Source organism: Monomorium pharaonis, chromosome 2 (genome assembly GCF_013373865.1).
Source record: "Monomorium pharaonis isolate MP-MQ-018 chromosome 2, ASM1337386v2, whole genome shotgun sequence".
In the NCBI taxonomy this organism is placed as follows: domain Eukaryota; kingdom Metazoa; phylum Arthropoda; class Insecta; order Hymenoptera; family Formicidae; genus Monomorium; species Monomorium pharaonis.
The window spans coordinates 24132222-24157896 of record NC_050468.1 but is presented as its reverse complement, the minus strand read 5'-3'; the positions used below and the strand labels follow the sequence as shown (position 1 = coordinate 24157896).

At 35.3% G+C, this 25675-nt stretch overlaps 2 protein-coding genes across 2 annotated transcripts in view; one reads left to right on the top strand and one right to left on the bottom strand.

Annotated features, from left to right (window-relative positions):
- The first annotated feature begins 2592 nt into the window (after positions 1-2592).
- On the top strand, positions 2593-3579 carry LOC105837714 (NADH dehydrogenase [ubiquinone] 1 alpha subcomplex subunit 6). The gene is made up of 3 exons (XM_012682730.3): positions 2593-2762; positions 3053-3168; positions 3362-3579. Exons 1-3 carry the CDS (start codon positions 2639-2641, stop codon positions 3488-3490), a joined length of 369 nt encoding a protein of 122 aa, XP_012538184.1. The 5' UTR covers positions 2593-2638; the 3' UTR covers positions 3491-3579.
- A 155-nt stretch (positions 3580-3734) lies between these two features.
- The window catches only part of LOC105837716 (receptor-type guanylate cyclase Gyc76C), a 71236-nt gene continuing 49295 nt past the window's right edge, over positions 3735-25675 (bottom strand). The window contains exons 5-20 of the mRNA XM_012682731.3: positions 11904-12210; positions 11327-11473; positions 10867-11060; positions 10632-10791; positions 10253-10407; positions 9823-10110; positions 9446-9706; positions 9173-9244; positions 8914-9082; positions 8688-8837; positions 8222-8561; positions 7749-7872; positions 7578-7676; positions 7360-7504; positions 5762-6018; positions 3735-5508 (exon numbers count right to left, since the gene is read on the bottom strand). Of these exons, the coding sequence (XP_012538185.1) occupies positions 4618-5508; positions 5762-6018; positions 7360-7504; positions 7578-7676; positions 7749-7872; positions 8222-8561; positions 8688-8837; positions 8914-9082; positions 9173-9244; positions 9446-9706; positions 9823-10110; positions 10253-10407; positions 10632-10791; positions 10867-11060; positions 11327-11473; positions 11904-12210 (3759 nt within the window). The 3' untranslated portion in view covers positions 3735-4617. The remainder of the gene's footprint in view (positions 5509-5761; positions 6019-7359; positions 7505-7577; positions 7677-7748; positions 7873-8221; positions 8562-8687; positions 8838-8913; positions 9083-9172; positions 9245-9445; positions 9707-9822; positions 10111-10252; positions 10408-10631; positions 10792-10866; positions 11061-11326; positions 11474-11903; positions 12211-25675) is intronic.

Here is a 25675-nt window from a genome sequence, read left to right as displayed (position 1 = left end):
CCAAAGATTATTATTTACATAAATGACATGTTTAAAACAGTTTTTTACACACACACACACACACAATCACTAATATAGATTATTTATATTTTAGTCATAAATATCCAATCCTATATATCTTTTGTTTTGTACGTACCAAAACGCTTTAAATAATCAAGTACCATTGATGAGATAATTTTTAATCAATTTATGTAACTGATAATAAAATATAATGAAACAAACAGACTTATTAAGGTAGTAGTGATAATAGTTATAAAGTGATATAGAGATCAATGTATACTTTCTTAAAGTGTAAAATTAAAATTAAATGGATATTATATAATAAGATCTTTGTGAAAACTTACTTTAATATAGTAGGTTAAATGATTAAATGTCAATATTTTAATCCTGTAAACTGTCCCAGATAAATTATAATTGTAATATAATATATTAGCCTCTTATACACAGTTCTTATTTCTAGTTTGTTTTTTTGGTAAATTTCTTATTTTAAATTTTACAAGATATAACCAACAAAAATAAACAAATCTGTTTGAGTAGTAACAGTCAAGGTTTGTACAACGGGAGGGAAAAAAGATCTTCCCACTCATATTTAATTATTTGGCCCCAAAATGGTCGGCGCAATAGACCTGAGAGTGGTCACTCGTAGCAGAGAGGAACCTGAGAGCGATCATCGCATCGTTTTAAGGTGTTTTCATCCATCAGCGCCTCTATGTACACAAAATGTGCACATTGAACTATATAGTCAAATATCTATGAATCCCGTAGGTAATGTGCCCTTTTTGAGTCTCTTCTATGCTATGTCCACGTTTATTTGATTCTGTTTCATGCTATACCCGTAAATTTTACAATTATATGCACTCATATTTTAAATCTGTTTTATGCAAATGTGCATAATCGTGTTCTATAAATGTGCAATACCACATATACATGATATAAATTCAATTAATTGATTTGATAAAAATTCACTCACCGATTGCTGTCGCTGCTCTTCTACTGCTGATGCTGCTGCTGCTACTGCTACATTCCTTTTCTCGTTTTGATTCTGAAAATGTGATAAATATTATTCCTAAACACAAACACAAAAGCAGGTAAAGAAATGTATCACTTGAAAAAATAATATATTTAATACCGAGTCGCTCCATGGATGCCGCTTTCTGCTGACATAATCATCCTGCTATTCTCGGACCGCACATTAATAACGATCGCCCGATACTTTATTCGGCACTCCCGATATTACGGATAATATATCACACACGAGTAAAACGTAAACCGCGCGCGAGAATTTCACTTGGCGCGATCGTTACATTTGAAAAAATACGTGAAAAGGAACGGCTCGTCTGATTGGCGGCGAAAATCAACATGGCACGAAAGTGGCGTGACGTCACGTAACTTAATTCGTAGAAACGCAGGCCGAGGAAAGCGGTGAGAAAACCGTTTGAATGAAAATCTGTATCTCGCGCCGAGATACAACGAATTTCGTATGCTCGCACGACGACTAGTAGCGCTTCACTTATTTAATTGGCACTCGCGATATTCTACCGAACCGAACAAACCCTTCGAGCAAACACGTATTTTGCTCGAACGCGCACGCGAACACTTCACTCGAAACCGAAGGCACACGCACGCGCTTTACACATGAATACAACTGTTCTGTTACGATCTCACATGGCTCGCGACGGCACTCTCAACAGTATCAACATTGTAGCTGCGCACAATTCGAATTCTGAATACGCGAGACACGCACAGAGCATCACCGGCGCTGACTGGAGCGTGAAGGAACATGGCGGCAGCGGCGGACGTGACCGTTGGCAGGTAGACTCGGCGATACTCAACGCTAGTCGGCGCCACTCGTCGCTGGTGGTGACCGATTTGCCGAGTGGCGCCGACTAGCGCCGAGTACCGCCGAGTCTACCTATGGCTGGGCTGCTATTCCGTAATCATTTACCGACAATTATCGATGTCGTTAAGTGTCGTTGCGCATATTTTTTCATATATCAAAATACGTGCGCGAAGACACTTAACGACATCGATAGTTGTCGGTAAGTGGTTACGAAATAGCACCTCTGGTATTCATAGTCGAATCTTATTTAAAGATCGTCTCAAGCAATTTAATGTCTCAAGATGATAATACACGGCTCTGTGATTGGCTGATGGCATCTTAAGACAGTACTTAATAAGATGATCTTAAATATAAGATCCGACTATGAATACCGGCCAAATGTCCACGAATTCCGTAGTACGACTTTTTAGGTCTCTTCCGTGTTAGGTCCACAATTTGGTTCTGTTCCATGCTATATCCGTAAAATGTCAATAATGCACATTTATAAAATACGATTATACACATTTCTGTAAAAGATTTGAAATATGAATGCATATGATTGTAAAAATTATGGATATGGTATGGAATAGAACTAAATAATCGTGGACATAGCAGGGCAGAGACTCAGAAAGTCGTACACCTTACCTACGGGATTCGTGGACAATTGACTACTTAGTTCAATGTGCACATTTTGTACACATAAAGGCGCTGATACAGAAACAACATCTAAAACGACGGAATGACTAGTCTCAGATTTTTCTCTGGTTCTAGTAAGGTAAGTATATTTCTAGTTAGTTATGGTTAGTTAGTCGAATCAAAATGGCTAGCCGTGCTTCGACTGTCGTTCGTCAAGTGAAACCAATTCTATCTGTTAATCAAGAAGATGCACGTCGAAGAGTACTCACGTTATATAAAGCATGGATCCGTCAAGTACCAATCTCATGTACGCCATTCTTATTATGTTATATCACAAATCGCAAGCTTTTACACTTTTTTTATCTAACCTATAATTGTCAATTATTCGTTTATGCTTTTTAATTACTCAACTATGCAAATACACTTGTTTTATCTCACATTATGTATAATTTTATACCAAAATACATTAAATTCGAAATAATAAAACTTGCCCTTTTATTGAATATATTCATTTTTTATTCATTACGTAAAGCTACTATAATCTTATTATTTCATTTTTATATCACCAAATTGTGTAACAGTCACTTTCTTTTACAGTGTTAAGTTACGATATTCCTAAAACTGAAGCAGAATGTAAGAAAAAAATACGTGAAGAATTTAAGCGTCATGCTCATCTGACTGATCTAAGGATAATTGACAAGCTTATTATAAGGGTAGGAATCAGAGTCTCTCAAATATAAAAATTGATAGTTGTGTGTATATATATACACACATATACATACTACTAAAAGAATTTTATAATATATTTAAGAGATGTATGTACATAATTTATTACATGATATAAAGGCAATTGCACCTATACTTTAATTTAATAATAATAAATTACTTTTAACATTAATTTAACAGGGTCAAATGGAATTGCAAGAAGTAGCAAATGTGTGGAAAACTAAAGGAGGAGTTATGCATTATTGGAAGGAAACGTGGGAAAAGAAGCCAACTGATTTCATGTCAAAATTTCTTAGTGGTCAGGATTAATTTTCTCTATTAATTCATGAGAAGCATCATAGAAATATATAACTGTAATAATGTATGTATATAAATGTAAATACAAGAATTTCAATCAATTTAGACTGATGGAAATGTTGCGTCACAAATGTACCTACTATCCATGAACCACAAGTGAGAGGTGAGTCACATTAATATAGACAGCCATTATTTTAAGAAGACTATAATTTATCTCTTATAGAAGGTAATAAATTTTTTTTTAATTTACACTATCTTTTTTTACATTGATATATTATTATTTAATTATATACATTTGACAACATGATATATTACTAAGCACCTTAAGTATAATCTAGTTTACTTCTCACAGCCATACGGACATTTTACTTCCTTTCATAAACAAGTATGGACTTACAGATACTATAGATGTACATGTGTATACTAATATATGTATTATATACACACATCTTATACACTCGTGCTTCATATTTGATTTTATGCACGTGTATATATAGTCGATATTGGAATGCTCGGAAAATTTTTCATTTCTTAGATAAACTTTTACAAATTGCTACATATATAAATTTCAATACTATTACTATTTTTTTCAGTTCACAAAAATAAAATTATAAAAGAGAGCTACCTAGAAAATAAAAAGAATCTTGAACATTCTGACATCGACCATACGCGATACTGTCTTAATTTCTTTTTTTATATGTATTTTTATACCATTAAACGAATGAATTGTCGAATGAATTAAATGTTCGTGGTGTACTTTGGTCATGATTTTTATAAAATAGTCTACTGTTCCTGTGTGTATTACACATTTGAAAAATCATAACAAAGAGAAAAGAACAGGAGAACAGTCCTGTTTCATGTACAAGTTTTTACATCGTCTCGATGCACATGCTTTATATTATAATACAAGAGTTATAAAATCTTAAATATTAAAAATATATACATTATAGTCGGTAACTTTCATATACATATAAATTGCACGTATGTAAGTTAGAAAAAAAGATGGCAACAATAAATCATGTTTATGATTTGTAAATGTAATGTTTTACAAATTTATGCGTCTAGTTATCGCATAATTTTTACATATGATTCTAATCTTACTACTTAGTTCGTCGCATAAAAAATTTCTTGAATGCATATTAGACCACACTTTCGCGTTCATTTTGCTTATCATACCCTGCTAATATTCCTCTCCTTACAGAAACATTACTATTGCGCAACCCATTACCATTAAATATCTGTATAATGGTTGAAACTGGTGGAATTTCCAACAACTTTAGCGCAGAAGACTTTTTATCAGGTACACTGTCCGTGTTAGATGCAGATACCACTTGATCCAACGAGCGTGAACGTTTCTCCCGTATTTCTCTCTTATCCGCACTGTCTTCGCCTAACAATGGATCTGCTTCATTCGGAGGATTATCAGTGTGAGACATCATTATCACATTGCCATTAGGATAATTATTATTCAGCATTTTCTCAGAAATATCTGCTTTTAAGTCAATCTGCGTGCATTCATTTTCTTGCCAGAATCTCTCCTTTGGCGACTCGAACCGTTTATTATATATATCAGTTGGAAGCTGGTCGAGTGAACGGGATCCGCGTATGATAGTTTGAGATGGATAATCACTTGATGATGAAGACGCGATGGTAGATAATGCACGTGCATTTTTCCTAAGTTTTGGCCCTGTGCTCATTAATAGATCATCAACTGACTTAATATTTAAGTGCCTTTGTACGTCTTCTTGAACTGAAATATTATCTAGCGTAATCTTCGAGATGCTTTCAGTCAAAGACAGGGGAGGTCTCTCGAGCTTGCGAATGTGTAACATTCGCGGAACTGGACTAGATCCACCACACTGCGAAGAAGAGTCGTCTACTATTGAATATGGTACACATGATTGTCTGCGTGATTGATTACCAGCACCTAATCCATCTAGTAACGATGCATATCGCGAGTCCGGATTTAGCTTTGGACTTTTTCGCGGTCTACAAAATAGCGGTGGAATATTTTCATCCCCATTAGAATTCTAAAAGAGAAAAATAAAGATTCACTTTATTAGAGAAAAAGAATCGAGAATATACTAAGAATATACTTTTTTCTTAGAGGTAGTTTTAAAAAGCTTGAAAATAATCACCAATCATATCTTTTAATTTAACTAATTTACTATTTAACATAATTAAGTAACTTTTAAAAGTTTACGAAATTAAAAAAAAATGTTTGCCACATTCTTATTACATTCGTTATATTTCATATGAATACTGAAATTTTCATTTACAAACCTCTGTATTTTTTCGGTGCGTTACAGTAGCTCCAGTAAGCCAATAAGTCTTCACCGTTCCTTTTCCTTTCATTTCAATAAAGCCACGCTCTTCGATTTTATATCCTCCGATCTTATCTAGCGCCTCTTTGCATTGCCTACTGATATGTATTCGTAAAGGTTCTCCAGTAGATTCCATACGTGACGCAGTATTGACGGTATCTCCAAATAAACAATATCTAGGCATCGTCAAACCAACAACACCCGCTACTACAGGACCTGTAATTTTATATTGATGTTATCACTATGTATATACATGAATACTTATGCATCCCAGACACACAGATCCAAAGGACATCCCTAAGATGTTCTTTGAGGATACTGAGGATATCCATAAATCATCTATTTTATGTCCTTCGAACATTTAATAGACATTTAATGGATATTCTATATATCCGTTTATAAATTTGATGCTTTAATTCCTAACGTCCACAGGACATCCGATAGATGTTTAATAGACGTAATAAAAAGGAATACTCGGAATTGTAATTTACATTGAAAGAATAAAAATAGAATAAAAAGTAAATATTTAAAAATAATATTATTAAAAAATTACATAAAATATTTTGTACTGGTACTATTTTGAAATCTTATATAATGGATACATACATATAAATTTATTGTCAAATTTATGCATGCAAATTAATTTAAAAAAATAGCATTTTTTATGTCCATTATACAGTCATATAATAAAGACATACATACAAAGTATTATCCTATTTTAATTTTTACACCAAAATACGTAAAAAAATGTGGAAGATATAGAATAAACATTTCAGATAAAAATATGATCCGAAAGGGAATGAATGGTAAAATTAATTTTCGGAAAAATCAAGATAATTATCAAAAAAGTAATAATTTGCAAGATATTTTATACTTTATACCAAAATATGCTAGAATAAAGTATAAAATCTGTACTTCTGTAATGCTTTCATGCACAAAATAATGAAATAAATATTATAATTATATAAAGAAAACAATTACTTAAAAAAAAATATGTAGTTTTATATTGCAAATTGCTTTAATTTTTTTTTAATGCAACTATGTTCTCTTTACACAAATTGATTAATTTTCTTGTTCACGAATGTTCTTCACACGCACGCACGCACACAAATTAAATTGAGTAAACAATTCGTTTGTGTATATATGTAAAGAGAAGCTTACGCAGTTAGCTTATGTATATTATGCTATACTAGATTGAAAATTTTAACAAAACATGAAAACAGTTATAAAAAATAATATTTTTAGCAAAGTGTTCACTCAAATGTTGTAAAAAAATTCCCAAATTTTCTAGAAATTTTACTCTAGATAAGATTAGAGAATTTTTTTAAACAGCTTTAAAATAAATTTATTTTAAATAAAATTTACATATGAACACAAACTTGTCCATTATAAGATTCCAAAAGTATCCACAAATATATATTCCATGGGTATGTAGTTTTCTTATAAAGATATCTCATAAGATCTATGGACATCTCGACAAAAAAATGAACACAAAATGGATGAATCTATAAAATATCCTGTGTTGTCTGACATGTTCTTAAATGAATCTTCTCTCACCAGTATGAATGCCGATACGTAATTTGAGAGTTTCTTGAGGCCGATGAGGTATCTTATGATGCTTAACAGCGTTAAGTAATTCCAGCGACATTGAAGCTATCTGCCCAGCATGCTGATCTCCATTTCTTATTGGAAGTCCGGAAACCTAAATAAAATATTAAGTACTAAAATATGATTTTTTACTTATAATTAATCACTTAAGTAAAAATGCTACTTACGACCATGTAGGCATCTCCAATCGTTTCTACCTTGTACACTTCGTATCCTCTGATTATACGATCGAATAATGTATATAGATCATTTAAAAAATTTACAACCTATCGGTATAAATATTAATCATATAAATAACATTCATTTTACTAATTACAAATCAATATGAGAAAACATACCTGAAATGGTGTACTTTCCGCTGACATCGCAGTGAAACCAACGATATCACTAAAATATATAGTAACCAAATCAAAAGCTTCCGGTTCTACCCCAATACCGTTTGTTAAACAATTCGCAACTGGTCTAAAAGCAAATATAATATTTTTCAAATGTATATTTATATTATATGTACTATTTAGCATTTTATAACTACAATTTCTTATCGACCGAATCTCAGAATATATATACATGAAATGTGGCATTGCCTTCATCTCCTATGAATCTCCTATTATTTCCTATCATCTCTCCAAAAATACAAACTATATTTTTTGGTAATAAGCTATATTCTCTGCAATGTTGATCTGTACATGCAGAAAATGAAGATTCCATGTATATCTTTCTTTCTCACACATATATTTTGTATATATTTTTAAGCACATTATTTCCACACATATATGCTTTAGACTCAATACATTAATGTGCAAAAACTTACTTAGGTAGCATTCTGTGAAGGAGATCTTCAGTTTTCTTTTTTTCTTCCAAAAGAAGTCCCGTACGCTCGGTGACTAGATCTTCGAGATTGCTTGCATATTTCTCCATCATATTCATCATTTGGTCCATTATATTTCGATGCCATCCAGCTTTCATTTTCTTCAATCTGGTCCTTATTGTTTTGAAATCTGGTCTAAATTCTGGACTTTCCGCCCAACAATCCATAATAGTACTAACGACATAATCAGCACAATTTGCTTTTGACTCGGAAAGTATGTTTAAATTCGGTCTAAATGGTGGTTCACCATCTTCCGGGAATCTTTTCACTCGGTCTATAATTTCTGTTGCAAGTTATTTAACAATCATATTAATTTTTTTAACATCTTGAGTTAAATATCAATTAATGAATAATCAATACTGCCGATTTGTGTTATAATTTACTATATTCTTTTATCAGTTGTAAATACCTTTAGGTTCCAGATTTATATTTCCATATGGTCCCTTGCGTCCAAGAATTTCATACAGAATAATAGCGAAAGAATAAATATCTCCTGCCTGAGTACCTCTAATCGGGGCATGCGGATTTCTTAGCAACTCGGGGGCTTTCCAAAATAAGCCTGCAACAAAGTAATTTAGTCAAAGTGACAACAAAATACACAATACAAAATACACTATTTGATAAAAATATCATACTTCGATAATACTGATGTTCACCAATGCTGTCAGATTCGGCACAATGGCGCATATCATGAAGACCGAAATCGGAAACTTGAAGTACCCATCGTGAAGTTACGACACAATTAGAAGATTTCAGATTGCCATGACAAACTAGTAGAGATGACTCGTGAATATACAGCATACCCTGTTTAATAAATTTAAAAAATTATATTAAGAATTGCTCTACAATAATACGATTTAATTTCTTCTATGGTTTAATTTCAAGAACATATACCTTAACAAGATCGTGAATTAACGATGCAATGAACATATCATCTAATTTTATATCTTCGTTTTCAATGATATCCTGAAAAACATACAATACTTATTTACATAAGTATATTAGAGTATCTTTCTCTTTCTTATTATCTTATTTTCTGAACTTTCAAAAGCAAATGCATTTACACTACATATATAATTTTTATTCATGTGTCCATAATATACTGTTCGTGTACATAATATACTATACTATATAACAGGACGTCACCGTGATTACTCTATGACTTACATAAAGACTTCCTTTGGCACAATAGTCGGTAATTAACAATATCCTCATCGGCTCCACACATGCTCCGATGAAAGAGTTGAGATTACCGTGTCTAATTTCACGGAGAATGCGCATCTCCTTCATAACGTCTCGTGAAATGTCTTTTTTCTTCGAGAATTTTAGTTCCTTTATCCGTACCATTACACCATGGTAATGTCCCGTTTGCGCAAACACTTGGTTGCCACATCTCGACTCATAGGACATTGCACTAACTAAACTTAACTGTAATCAAAAGATGTTTATTTCTTCATCATGCACCAAGAGAGGTCGACATACAAATAAGCATTTTGGCTATCTATTTGCTCTATCTTAATTACGATAACACAGGCGATATTCACCTTACTAGGGGAAGACATCATATTATCAAGAGGATAACCGTGTATTTCGTTTGGATCAATCTTCCAAAGCAATCCTTCTATCTCTTGTTCTATTTTCCATCTTCGATATATGCTCATAGTGATTACTGTGGCGCAAAACAGCAAAACAGCTAGAGCTCCGGCAACGATGATACTACGGAGATGTGTATCATCCTTCGGACAATGTTCATTGAGAAAACCACAACCAGGTTCTGCCTCCGGTTTATTTTTGCCGGGCCAATCCATAGCGCCTGGTAAAGACTTGTATACCTATATCATACAATTATGTATTTATTCAATATCATAGTGCTTTCAATTTTTATGACCCAATATGATTTAAATATGAAACAAATGTCTTTTCTGTCTTGAACTGCTATAAAAATTTCTCGAACGCTACAAATAACTCACTCACTAGAGTTTCACCCTGTAGAAACTGGCCAACAGGTAACATCTGATAGTCGCAAGAAAAGTTATGGACCTGGAACGGTTCTTTTTTCAAAGCAAGTACTGAAAAGTTTCCTTCTGAGTCTCCAAATTTATCCAACTTAATGGTTGCTCCGCTTACACCTAGCAAAATGAAAATAAAGATAAATTTCAACAAAAATATATTTAGATAATTTTCAATGTTTACAAAGAGGCCTATTTAAAAATTATATCGCTTCATCTTCGATCTAATTGCTTTCCTCTCGTTTACTATCAATATATCAAGTATTAGATTGTGCGAACCACTCGAGATTATAATCTCCTATCGATACAGATTACATCTATCTTACGTTATTATACGTACTTACTTTGATATGTACGATTCTTGATAATCGTATCGACTATAAGAGAGCCGTTTTTGACTAATTCCTCGATAGATTGATCCGGATGATCTCGTATCAGCTGGTCTAAGGCTCTCGCGTATAGCTTTAGAGAATCGTACAGATATGCCGCATAAATGGATACATACTGAAACGGATATTAAGTATGCAAATAAAGATTATGCGGTACGAGCGTTTATAATTGATCTAGAGTCAAAAATACCTTTTCATACTTTCTCAGAAGCTCGGGAACTATAAAGTTGAAGGGCTCTGTGCTACTATAGTATCGAACCTTCTTCGTAAATTCTTCATAATTTTGCGTTGGCGGTGTCGACACAACGACCATCAACGAACGTGCCCTCTTCAAAAAATTTTTTGGTTCAAGGCAATTCTTTAGATGATCGAAGTGCTCTGGTTCTGTACCAATAATAACAGTAATAAATTATTGTTATTAATAACTCAAGCTAGACATAGCCGCTACGTAAGATTTTAGATAACAAAATCTTTATGTTACTATAAAAATGTTTACATTGTAATTTAGCATTGAATTTACTAAAAGATTAGTTTCATAATATTACGCTTGTGCGTTATAAGTAGCATAAGATTCTGACAATTATGCAATTGACTTATCGACGCTGTGTTCGCAATATAATCATTTGATAAGATTCGCTAGATTCACTCACTCCATAAATACTTCTGTGCTTCACGTTGTGAATACGTCATCATGTCCACGTATATTACCATATACTCTCCGTCATCCAACAGTCTTTGACCTTCCATCGAATTCATCATATCTATCAGTGACATTGGAGTACCCAAGAAGATGTAAACTGAAATAATAAATGTTGTTGAATGGAACAAAGAAAATTACGGTAATTGTTATATAAACTGTTATATAAATAAAATTTGTGGTATTTTCTTTTATATGTTACGAATGTACAAAAAAAAGATACGAAAAAAATTTAATAAAAAATCTATCAGTTACATCAAGTTGAAAACGATTTTTGCTTACATTCCTTGTTTCATTTTAATTAATTAATATATGTATTATACTCTTTATATAGACGTACTTTAAGTAGTTTTCAAAAGTTACTTGAAATCGACGAAATCGAAACCGAATCTCAAGAGACGACCGCCAAATCATTAAAATCGAAATTAAGATACTCAAACTTGATACACGGCTCTTCGATTCGCTACAACGAAAAGCTCCGGCGATCGCGCCTTGCGAAGCGGTGGAAAAGTAAAGAAATGTGGACTGACTGCGAGTCATATTTTTCGTCTCCTGTATAAGTTGGAACCATACGCTGACTTGGCAACACGACATTCTCTCCTCGCAGCACGTGTGCCGATCCTCGACGGTTCTGTAATGGTTCACGGTGAGGTTGTTCTTAGTCGCCTGTTGCTGAAGCGAACGTGCGACCGTGGACCAAGCACGCTCCGTCACTATCGTGAATTTGTTCCATCCGTAGTGCAATAGTAGGGCGATCACCGACTTAGTTACCTGCGTGTCCGGCGGCTCAGTCCTCACGAAAGTCTTTGCCTTCGAGGCCTTGTAATCTGAGCATTTCTGCAACCAAACCGATCGTCGTATATTTGCGCAATGTTTTACTCAATAGATTCCCTCCTGCAATTCCGCCCCGTGAGCCTCATTTTTAATTGAGCCATTTAATTGACCCAGTTAGCTTTTCTCGAATAAAGATATAAATCGATTCAAATTCATCAAATCACGAATCGGAATTTATTAACGTTTGCTGTCGCCGCAAAGTGTGTAATTGAATTCATTACGTTCGCGATTACGTCTGATTCTCTGCGATACCTATTTAGCATTTAGTTCGAAATCTATATACTATATGTATAATAGATTTTTTATGTACAGGATAATTTAGAATAACTATTTGTCCTTCAACAGACATTCTGAGACGATTTTTTCTATGGTAAAAATGTATCCGTAGTTTAGTTTTCAAATATTATAAATAAGTTTTATATATATATATATAGAGAGAGAGAGAGAGGGAGAGAGAGAGAGAGAGAGAGAGAGAGAGAGAGAGAGAGAGAGAGAAGTTGCCAATACTGGCATAGGCCTTTTAAAACAACACCTTCCTATTTCTCGGAAACTTATTTGTACTATATTACTATAATATTAAGAAAAACGTATTCTGTTTAGATAATTAAAAGCCTTCATAATTTATATGAATATATATATATATATATATATACACATATTATAATAAAAGGTCTAACGAATATTAGGGAACGTTTTTCTTGATATATGAACTTTAAAAATTAAAAGAAATAAATAAAACCACAAGTTATTTGGGAACTTTTCCTACAACCTTAACTTTAACCACCCTCTCGAAAGAGAAGGAACAAGAAAAAACAGGATCTAAGCTAAAATAACTATTACTTTTATGACTTATACTCAATTTGATACTTGATGATTGCTGCACCGCTTATTGATCTCAATGATCCTAGGATTTCTATAAGGGCAACCGTAACGTGAGAGGAGATGCGCGGCGTGAGTGTGCCCTTTTCTTTGAAAGTGAACGAGCGCACGCGTTGTACGTGAAACACGTGCGTGATGCGTACCCATGGCCACCCCATGGGCTACCCCGTTCTCCGTCGGCGCAATAAAAACAAGCGTGGCCGCAAAGAGGAAAGGAAAAAAAAAGAAGAGAAAACGGACCGCCGCGAAGGGAAAGAAAAAGGAAAAGAAATGAAACATCATGCCATGGGAGGGCAGCATGCCGAACTGAGGCAAGAAGAAGAGAAAGAAAGAGAGGAAGAGAGAAAGGGATAAGTTGACTGCGTCGAGTGCCATGGTGTGTATGTGTGTGTGGGGGGTGGGGGTGGGGGTGGGGGGGACATGGTTAAATATAAACCCGTAGGCGAAAGAGGGAAGGAGAAAAAAAGAGGAGAAGAAAGGAGAAGAGGAAAAAGAAAAAGATGAAGAAGGGGGCGGAGAAGGAGGAGGAGGAGGAGGAGGAGGAGGAGTGGAATGAACAGGGTGAGCCTCCTCGCGCGCGATTACGTACCAGAGAAGAGGTGCATGAGACGGCTGAAATGTGACATGCGCTCCTCATTAACATATAAATTAAACGTGACAGTCGTGGGGGTCAGTTCTTCTTTAGCGACCACCGCCGCTCAGAATCTCTCTTTCATCCTTCCTGACCGCCGTAGGAGTTGACTGCCCGTCCTTCTTTATCCAGGAATCCGCGATGTAATAACGCCTTTCAGCGGCATGATCACGGCGAGTATAAAGTTAACACGTCCGCTCGTCGTCGATTTTTCATTAACAATTAGTTTCTGGTAGCCCTTGGCCTAACTTTAAACGACGTACGAACAACATTATGCGACTCAAGAACGAAAGAAAGGAAGAAGTGTCATCGAAAGTATTTTACGTCGTGATCGGCATGAACGGAATTTTATCAGCAGATTTTATAATATATGTCAAATATTTCTTTCTTATTATATTTTGCTTTTATATTTTATAATAAAAAAGGATAAATCGTTAATTATAAAATTTGTACCTAAACAATAATTTTATCAAAGCATTCGAATAATAAATTAGATAGTGATTCTTGCTAATATGTACAATAAAATTTAGTAATAACGTCAATACATTTGTGAGACTCGTAAAATAATTTCAAACAACTTCCAATACCATCGTTTTAATTTTTTTTTCACGAAACCAAACTTTAAAGAACATAAAAGTTAAATTGTGAATTTCGATATTAACAGATATTAACAGAAGTTAGTTATATTTTACTAATATTCTTTTGTAATATCCTAATTCTTTTGCTCCGTACAGGACGAATCTCTCAACATTTATGCCTAGCTTTTTTTTCTTTGACATTCACGTATCGCGAATTTCTAAACAGAGGAGCACTTGTTTTTCAGTTGACTCTTGCGCGAGCATGACATAGCGATAAAAAAAATTAGCTTACGCAGACCTATATGCCGCGATTACAAGTTGGGTGACCAGTTTCCCAGCAAATAACTTCGTTGTCGACTGGTAAGAGAAACCGCGTATATATTTGTCTTTCTCGTGAGTTGCGAATGGAAAAGAGAGCTGAAAGGGTCAGGTTTGTTTATCGGAACCTGGACTTCCCGCTCTTTTCTCCGCACAGTGGGATTGGCATCTCCGATAGGTGAAATGAACCCGATACGCTTGAGTCGTTTAACCTAGTTCGTGGACGAAACACTAATTTTAGAATTATAACTTCATGGACTTTTCAACATACATTGGAATGTTTCATTACGGTAATATCACGAGACATTGACTCGTATCTTCTCGCCCATTTCACGTAATCGTTGCTGCTTCGTTTGCTTACCTCGTAGAAAAAATATTCCTATTAAGATATACGGATAAAATAAGGAGCAACTATCTGGTATGCTAAATAATGAATATAAACATTAGCTTCTATATACATTTCCTGCGTTTTAAAAGTATGGTCTTTAGGGTTTTCTCGATTTATTCGTTAAGTATAAAAGATTTTCCGCTTTTACGGATCTGGACCTCTCAATTGTGATAATAATTTCGTTATTTAAATTTCAACACTCCCAAGGTACGAGAGTGCTTTGAAGAAATCTACAATCCGTGATGACAAATGATGTTACCCTTTTCTCTATAATGGCTGCGCAACTCTCATTCCAACATATCCTCCAAATGAAACGATAGTTTCGTGATCGTGAGAATATTTCGGATGCGCGTTATCTCACTCTACTCTTATACGGGCCGCTTCCGAGCGGGCCCTCTCGTTAAGTTTTGTTTATCTCCTTGTTTATCTCCTCGTCGGACATGAAAAGACGACGGTTAGGAACGAAACTGACCCGTCACTCGAGGCGGTTATCCTAGTTCGTGGCGCGCGCGAGACGCTGGGCGGAGGTGAAGCTTTGGTCATTGCCGGCTCGGCGCAGTGTTATTCTGGGCTCCCACTCGGCTATATTTAGACGAGACCACCTTGAGGGAGCTCGGGAATTTTCTTTCTCTCTTTCTCTATGCATCTCTCTCCGTATACCAGCACAACGAGTGCTGGTTTTATTTACCGGCCGATTGTGTCGGGTTGTGCAACGGCCATCGCTCGAAAAACAGTCGAGGAAATCCTCTTTCGTCAGACGATCGCGGATCCGACTTTGCATCCTTCGTTACGGCGATCAACATGTAATCCTTCGGCCGTCGCTCTTCACCGCGCTCACGTTATACATAATAATCACTAGTTTAACGTTGCGCAACGTCACGTCAACCTTCGCGACGAGTTTATTCAACCTTTAAACGGTTAATTAACAATAATAATAGCGATTTTCCCGCGGACAAGGTACACGTTTGGCTTATGTTGCTCGTGAGATACAGATATCCCGGTGTTTTTAATTTTTTCGACACGCGCTCTCGCAGGGATTCGCAGGAATGCATTGGTATTCTCTTTAATCATATCCACGAACATGTCTCTTCTTGTATTATGAACTTACGGCAACGAGAACTACTTGGCTCGATCTCACGGCATGTTTCTCGGAAAATAATTTCGGGTTTGTGTGTCAATGTCCTTCGATTATACCGCCCCTGTAGCCTCGTTCTAATTCCACAGGTTTTTATCGCGAAATAATTTTTTTTTTTTGACAGCTCGCAATGAACTTTTTTTGCATTAAACGCGACCGCTGTAGCGCCTTGGCGTTCGCATTCAAAAAAATAAAAGAAAGAAGGAAAAACACAATTGCGGAAGACCTCGTTCGTAGCGGCCGACTGATTTTAACGATCTCTCAATCTGCATCATAGATTTCTCGCCGTGGTAAATAAAGAGGAATCGCTTGCCGGTCTTTCGAAATGGGTATTCAAGATAACAATATACACAATCTCTGGTATTATAAATAACATAATATGTGCTAATTCGTTATCTTAAGATACGTATCGAGTCATGCATAAATCATCATGTGGAAAGAATATCGATTACAGTTCTTCTCGTACACAACTCTGCGTCCTGGCATCGGTTTAAGTAAAAAGCATTCCGAAATTTGATAGTGAATCCGTATCGCTGCAATATGTCGACTAAAATGAAAAAACAAATGCCTTATTCGAACGAATATGTAAAAGGGAAAAAACGACTAATTATCATTTACTTGTCGCTTGTATTTATGAAACATTATTAACATCACAAGTTTAAAAACATTGTAACTTAAAAAGTAAAACAAAATAAGTCGACGACTATCAGGCGTAACAGAATTCAATAAAATTATGCGAAAATTAGGTACGAGATCTCACAATCTTTCTAGATTTTTTAGGTTTAAATCGTTAGTTTTACATGTTAAACAATTTCATAATAAATTTATATATTCTTGCTATTTGTAAATATTTTATAGCCGAGAAAATTCTGTCATAAACCTAGTTAATTCTGAATGGTATAGATAAATTCGTTATTTCCGAGCTTTACTATAAAACGTCCGAAGAATGATGAAATGTCTGAATATTTAAATATCTTAAACCGATATTATATAAATTTTTTTTATAACTGCATCTGGATTAATAGCTATCATTCGGCGTTTTTTTCCGTCGTTATTTACTCGGCCAGAAGAATCAATGATATAGGATCGTTCCGCTGGATAAATCGAGATATTAATACTCACGCATGCAATTTATTTCAGTTTATTATCGCCGAAAGTGTTTCAAAAGCTTTTGCGAGATTTATTTCAGATTACTATGCTAATTAATGCGTATCGTGTAACCTTTGGCAATGTATCAGTACAAGTTAAAAATATTGGTTATATCTATCTTGATGGTCTCGATAATTTTAAAATAAAATAATGATTAACTAATTTGCAAGACCGCGATGATTTTGCTTTTGCGGAATTGTCACACACTTTCCTGTGCGGCAAAGATCACGATCGACAGACATTCATGGAACGGCTCGTGGCACGTTTAGAGATCATCGATGGAAATGTCTTTACACCGTGCAGTATCGTGTCGTGCTATTATAGAGAGGATGTAAAAAGGATACAGCGCATCACTGTAGTTTTCCTACGCTTAAAGGTACAAAAGACGAAGATAACAACTTGGGATAGTAATAGGCGATTAAGCCGGTAATAATCTCAACTTAGTTTCTTATTGCGTAAACGCGATAACCTAGAATAATTTTTACATTCCAATAAAAAATTACATTGTTGACTACATATTATAATATTATTGATTTATAAATTATTAATAATCTTTCACTACATAAATTATTCGTATTGGACATTTTTATGTATGTAGATTTATTTAATTCTCTAAAAAAAAAAGAGAGAAATAAAAAGAAAAAGAAAAAATAAATAGCTGCTTATGAATATTCAAAACTACTGAGCTCTAATTTTTCACGATATTTTTTTCGGATATATTTAAAAATCACTCGAGGTGGCTACTTAAAAGATAAAAAATCAAGATTTATAACTTTTATCTTATTGTAAAGTCCTATTTCGAATTCTTATGCCGAAATAGAGAGATATATACATAGACTATTTTTTTCGCCTCTTATGAAGGCGCCGACGAGCGCCGTCGATATTTAAAACTGTCGAAACTATATTTAGACAGTGCCTACACTCACCAGCGGATGTATGTCTATACATAGAACAACCGATATATTTACTAACTCGTGCCGCTGCAATATCTTTCCAAACTTGTCCTATGACAATGTTAATCTGAAAGAAATTTCTTTTTTCCAATATCTTATCCTGATAATCTTTTACAATTTTCACTTTAAGTGTATGCAAGTGAAGGACTCGTCTAGAAATCCACTGCAATGCTCAACGGGACAAGAAAAAGAAAAGACTGAGACCATAAGTTTCTTCTAAATAATACATGGCGCAAAATTATACATATTCTGCAGTACAAAATGAATACCAAATACTTCAATAGTGTTGATTTTGCTCATTTGGTCCTGTGTATGCGTGAGTGTGCTAGCTTGATAGAGGTCAACTTTTCGTATCTTTACATTTCGATACAGCGATCATTTTACGACCGATTATTATTCTCGCTATATTCAAAGTGTAGAAAATACGAAACATCGTTTTACATACACGTGTCTCTCGTCACGCGCGGATACTACTATTCTCATAAAAACTCCTCATTGGAGCAGATGACAGATAAAATCAAAATATCGTGTAAATTAATATGTAGATTATAATTCCATGTTGTTTAATTTATTAAGAATGTAACAATATAACAATAATAAACGGTTTCTGTATCATATATTGCAATTATAACGGATAGGTTACGATTTTAATCGAAATCGTCGGTCTGGAGGATTAATGCGGCCCTGAATCGGAGTTCAGGAACGATTCAGGGAGAGGGAGAGACACGCGCAGCTCCTCACACGTGCACACGAAGGAGGTAGCAATCCACGCGCACGCAACGCGTAACCATGCCACGCACACACCACGAGGCCGATGCCTTCATTTCTTCATAAATCAACAGCGTTTCTATTTATAGCCTGCGCCAGACAAATAGCGATAGTTCGCGAGCGCGCGCGACGTTAGTCTTTGCCTCGAACGGCAAAGACGCTGTGCTTAGGAGTGATAACGTGAGAGACGAACGAAAAAGTTAGGCGCAACGATTATCCCGATAACCGATATTCCAGTTCTCTCGCGGAGCACGTGCGCGAGAGACTTTCGGAGATACGAAGATTCCGTACGTACGTATGTCAGTACGACTTCGCCACGAGGCCACGAGTTCCGAGGAAAGTGGACTCTAGAAAGTTTTGCGTCGCGAGTTATTTGCGTCTCCCGACGGGAGATTCGTTGGATAATTCTCCTGATGATAGCAGGTGCGCGAGCGTATACGGTATCGAGCACATTCCCTTTAGAAGTTTCTTTCAGCACCGTGTATCGGACTGAATTTCAGTAATTTACTTGGCTCATATTTAACGTTAAATGTATATTTACTTTTACTTATATATTTTTTTTTGTCACATGCTTTCAGAACTGTTTCTATTTTAGGTTTTAAAATAAATAAGAAATTGGAATTAATTAAAATAATTAAGTCCACTAAAGATATTAAAATGAAAGAAGCGAAGGGGGAGAAAATAGGATTGGTTGATGTGTAACCTGCAGTAGAGAAAATATCTTTTACAACACACACACACACACACACACACACACACACACACACACACACACACACACACACAAATGTATTCTTTAAAAAATTCAAAAATTTTGCTCTTGACGAGCCTCTTTTAGGTCTTCAATCAGACAGTACATTTTGTCCACGAGAAATGCGCCACATAGCGGTTGGTGGTGAAGGCTCCTACTCACGTGCGCGGGTCCACCGCATCCGCACTTACACAACCCAATATTGAGCATGTTATTCTCGATCCAAGAATAAATAACTTTCAAATTATGTAACTGAATTTATCTTAATTATATAACAATTTTAGAAAAAAGGATATCATTTTAAAAATAAAATATACTCCACACAAACCTACTTATTATCGATGTAAGTAAACATTTCTAATTGAGGGCAGCATTTCATGCTCATATCAAAGCATATAGTATTCAAGAATAAAAATTCAATTGCAGCAAGGATTCATTTTTTTGTGTGGATATATACTATAATTTTTTTTTCTTTAGATGTATTTCAATTTCTAACAAACTAACAGTGCAATTTCCGTACAGGATGCAGGCAAGAGAGATAGAAAATCTCGATTCTCCATGTCGCTGCGGATGCGATGGTGAGCGGTCGCAAAACACATCGCGACGCCCGCGATGCATCGTGATCGTCGTGCGACGGCACAATCCAGCGACGGTCCCGTGACAGAAGAACGGCGAGGGCGACCGTACGGGATATCTCGTGGGCATGGGACAAGATATGTATGTATGTATGTATATATATGTATATATATATGTATATATATATACATACACACAACACACACACACACACACGCCATGGGAACGCGGCCGTAATGTTACGGGCTGGCTGCTGATGCTGCCGCCGCACCGCGCTGCGCTGCGCCGCGGCTCTCGACTCTCGGTTCGGCTCGTTCACTCCGTTCGCTCGCTCGCTCGTTTGCTTGCTTATTCGCTTGCTCGTTCGTTCGTTCGGTCGGTCTGTCGCGCTCGGCAAAGTAATAGTCCGGGCTAAATATAGCCGACGATAAACACAGGCAGTTAGTGAGCCGCGTGTGCCGCGCGGCGTGTAGCGTCGCGACGATATCCTTGGATATACACGGGAACGAGACGACGACGCACAAACCGAACGAACGCGGCGGCTTGTGTCTCGATATGCCGTGTGTACCTAATACTCGGCTGGCCCGTTCGCCAATAATGCACTCCTCTGGTACTTTCATGCGCTCGTGCGATGCACGTCTTGCTCGCGTGTCTCACAACAACATTGAATGACATTAATCTCCCGTCTCGCACAGAAGATTGAATCGGAAATTTTTATTTAATGAACTTTCTGCCCCATCGTTCATTTTTGTCTCTGGCTTAAAAATTGCAAATTTGTATTCTCTACACTGTTAAATTCAAGAAACTTGAATCAATTCCTGCAAAAAAATATATTGTTATTTTTAACTTCCATGTACAGAAACTTTTTTGTTTCAATATAATAAATATGTGAATGAAAATCAACTACATGTAATTAATCCATTTCTCTAATCAAATTGGTAAGCAAAGTATTCATATTAACGTATATTACATCCAATAAACAATAAACTAAATTTGAGTCACGTTTAATGCATTTCTTAGATTAAATTGTTTAAGTTCAATTAGCAATGTATTAAATAGAAGCAATGACGACACAGATTTTCTTTTAGAATTTACTTTTCAAATAATATAACATATTTCGAAGAATTTTATATGATTTTCTCTGATTCAGCTTCTTCTGAATCTCTATATCACAATAAAATGTTTGATAAAATTTTACAACGTTGTATTTTTCAAATATTCCTGTTACCGATATTTAATAAGTTGCTAGGAATTGTCTAAAAGTTATCCCAAGCTTTACTATTATAAAAATTCGTAACAAATCTAAAATATAACAAAAATTGTGTAAAATTTGATATTATAAACTTAATAATATAGTGTTAATTACATTTCGTTTTGAAGAGATAAAATTTAATTTTTAGAACAAACACGGATTCTGATATCAAAGGCTCGATTCTTCAGCTTGTACGAAAAATGTTCGCATAATGAAAGTCATATGAGTGTTCAATGATTAGTATAATTTGAGATCTAAAAGTACATACCAATCGATAAATGCGCAACGTCACTTTCGTAGATGATTTTTTGTACGAGTTCGAGAATCGAGCACCTGGCATAATTAGCACAATTTTCGTACACGGAAAAAAAAGTCTTACATACGTAAACAGTTGAATGATTAAAGATAAAGCAGATCAAGTCAATTTACGCAAAAAGTATATCAACGTTTCACATAAATTTTTGAATATTTGACATGGACTATAATATTTCAAATATTTTATATAATTAGCATAACGGATTTTTGAATCGTTTCGCATTTCATTAAAATATTAAATATCCAAGATATTCTTTGCATACGAATTTTTTAATCGTTTCGCATTTCATTAAAATAATAAATATCCAAGATATTCTTTGCATTTTTCTTGAATAATACGATTCTGATGATAATTTCCGAACAATTTCCAAAATCTAAACCCAAAATTGTAATAAATTATTTAATTACTTTTCTTTTTGTACATTCTCAGCACTTATTTTGACATTTTTTATAGCTAGCTTCAGTACTAAATTTTATTAAAATAATAGAACTTTATAATATTATAATATTATAAAATTTTATTCAAAATTAATAAAACTTTATTATCTGTTAAATTTCAAAATTTTTAGTTTGTGAAAAGATTATTGGTAAAGCTATTAGAGCTTAAAAATTATTGGAGTTTTAATATATTTATTAAGAGAATATCAAATCTATATTCACATTGAAAATATCTAAGACAGATGCAAAATTTAAAACGCCTTACTTAAATAACTCTGTATTTAAACAAACATTTATGTATTTCAGAAATTTTATTTTTAAAAAGACAATTATTTTCTTTTACGCGAAACGAAATTAGTTTTTAACATTTTCATAAAATATCGTGTAAAATAATATCCTGAGTGATAATCTGAGAACATTATACATTACAGTGATTAAAATGACATCTGACAGTTTGTATAATTTCGTGTAATCCATCACGAAGCCACAGGTTAATACGCCTGAGAAAAATTACATATTTATGCTGCAATTCAATCATACTGCATATCATTGCTGCTAAGATGATTTATAGTATTCATAATTAAAACGCAAATATACATGGAAAAAACGGTCTGGTTGGTCGACACATAACAACCAGATGTTGATACTAGATGTTGAACTAGATTTTATAGTAAAATATGGAACAACTAGGTATGTGTTTACTACAACCATAGAGCTATTGTTGAATGACTTGTGTTGCAGCAATAACCTGGTTATTGCTGCAACACAAGTTTCAACCAGACTATTTCTTGATACTGCAACTACTAATATTTTAATGACAACTATATTGTTTGATTGACTTAGACAAATTGTCTTGATGTGATATAAAAATTAATTATTCACATTTTGAATGATCGTTAGTTGTAGTCACTTTCATCATTAGTCAACGCCGATGCGCACTATTACTGTGCACGCGAACAACACGGCACGATGACTTCACCCACGTTAAGAGCATTGCACGTACATTTCCGTAATCATAATCGTAAGATTTCGACCAATCATATTGCTCAAATCAACCGTAACCGACCGAATTAACCGAAATACCGATTCATCTTCCCAACGCCGATGCGCACTATTTCTGTGTACGCGAACAACAGGAAACAACGACCTCACCTGCGGTAGACACGTTTGTGTAACCTGTAACTGAGACACTAAGTCACCTTCCTAACACCGATGTGCACCATTTACTGTGCACGCGACGTTCGCGTCCACATGTACACATCTCTATAGTTGTGTGCGTAGGAATCGCTTTTGTTTTTCGACATCGCTGCTTTATAGCATAGCTATACAACTATATGGATAAATTAGCTTAGCCATATGAAAGAAGTCCCAACTATGTACTGATTACTACAATCAGATTTCGCGCAACTACATTGATATACTCGTAGTTGACATACTAAAGTCAAAAGTCATATCAATCTAGTTATCTTTAAACGATGATCACGATTATCGTTTAAAGATAATTAGATGATGCAGCCATATTACTTACAACTGAATATTTCTGGTTATGTGAACTAAATCTTTTTTTTCCCCCGTGTAGAAAATAACCAGCTGTCATTGCACGAGAATGTGTCGCGATTCAGCCATACCTATTTACGGAGCAGCGGCAAGTGAAATACTAATCGTAATTATTCCTTTGTTCGTTACAGTACAGTCATCTATCCGTATTGTCATTTCAACGAATCGAAACGAGACGTAATTTATCGTACGACACATAATGCCTCGGGCACTCTGACGGGCTTACTTCCTCATCCGAGCGATTTCCTATTAACAGATACGTGCTTTACGTCCGATCGAAAACGCGCGATAATCCTATTCGACGCGGAGCGACCGCGTTGATAAATTATCCGCGTTGTCGTCTATTAATTATGTAAGCTGTCCAGTTATCAACGGCTCTTGAAATTATATTTAGAGCATTGGACGCTGTGCGCTGGAGACGAGCTCGGCCGACGACGAATTAAAGCAATTGCGAACGAGCTGTCTCAACTCGTTAAAATCGCGCACGCACTTCAACGCTGCGACCGAAAGGCGTCTCGATTTACTCTGAAGATTTCATGAATCTTCTTCGGACAAGACATAATCAACTAATCAAGATCACTTCGCGAAATCGAGCTATCGCGCAAATCGTTGTACGTGCTCGTCGCTTCTCGCAAGGGTATATTTAGTTTGTGTGTTGTGTTATTCGGTGTGTTTTCATCGAAATATCGATAAGAAAGTAATTGTCAAGTCCTTTATCATCGTGCGTTATCTATTCAACTTTTTTTTTTCTTAACACGTAACTTTGTGCAGTAGTTATGTAAAGACGTAATGATTTGAAGTCAGTCAGACACACGTTGGGATCGATTTTGCAATGGACATTACGTAGATCGCGACTGAATCGTTATCTATTCCTGGAACGAGGCTACAGAATCACTGCGAAAAATATTTATCGCTTTCGTTTCCTTTGCTCGTCCGCAGCGGGTAACGGAGAAAATATTCGAAATTGATAGGGAGACAGTACACTCACTGTAAAGAATAGCGTGCTTGGCCGATTGCGAAGTTAGAGATTTGTTTTCCACGGGGAAAGGATTTGATGGGAGGTAGTAAATTGTAAAAAAATTTTCGTCATATTAGAGGAGCTATTCGTCAAACAATGCACGAGTCTCTTCCTTCACATAATCAGGCTGTTTGTGCCAAAGTACCAAGTACCTCTTTTATATACATGTATATATATAGAAAATATTCTGAATAAATATGAATAAAGTTTCCTTTTTAAACGCTAAGCGTTTAGCTACTAAAACACTAGTTGCTTGGCTCCGTTAAACCTCGATGCTAGAAAATCGATCCGAGAACAAAGAGAGAATTGATCAAACGCATTAATCGAATTAATCAAATGTAATTTCTAACGTGGACACAAGCACTTAGACAGACAGGAATTCCCATTTTTAACGCACATGTTACGAAGGAGCGTCGCGAGGTGTTATTCTTGGCGAGAAATGTGACAGCTGGACTGATCTCATTATCGAACGCGGAAGCGATGATGTGACGATCAGGAATCCAGTTTAACCTTGCATCGGTTCTCCAAGAAACCCGTCGGCGCGTTCACGTTCTATTCATTATAGTTTCGCCACAATACATTTGCCGATCGCGAAAAGGTATTGTCGATGAATCAGCCGTTACGACATGTCACAAATTACGGTATTTTCCATTTTTGCTATACTGGCCGACACTTTTTTATCTGCACGATTTTTAACAGTACGATTATTCTCAAGTAGCAAGATATTTCTTGTATAACGAGGAAGTATCTTGCATCAATCGT

What these genes read in the sequence shown, in the direction of transcription:
- LOC105837714 (XM_012682730.3), top strand. Translation starts at nt 2,639, where the DNA reads ATGGCTAGCCGTGCTTCGACTGTCGTTCGTCAAGTGAAACCAATTCTA. An exon ending in CCGTCAAGTACCAATCTCAT is followed by an intron (nt 2,763 to 3,052) that starts GTACGCCATTCT and finishes TTTCTTTTACAG; the next exon opens with TGTTAAGTTACGATATTCCT. An exon ending in TTGACAAGCTTATTATAAGG is followed by an intron (nt 3,169 to 3,361) that starts GTAGGAATCAGA and finishes TTAATTTAACAG; the next exon opens with GGTCAAATGGAATTGCAAGA.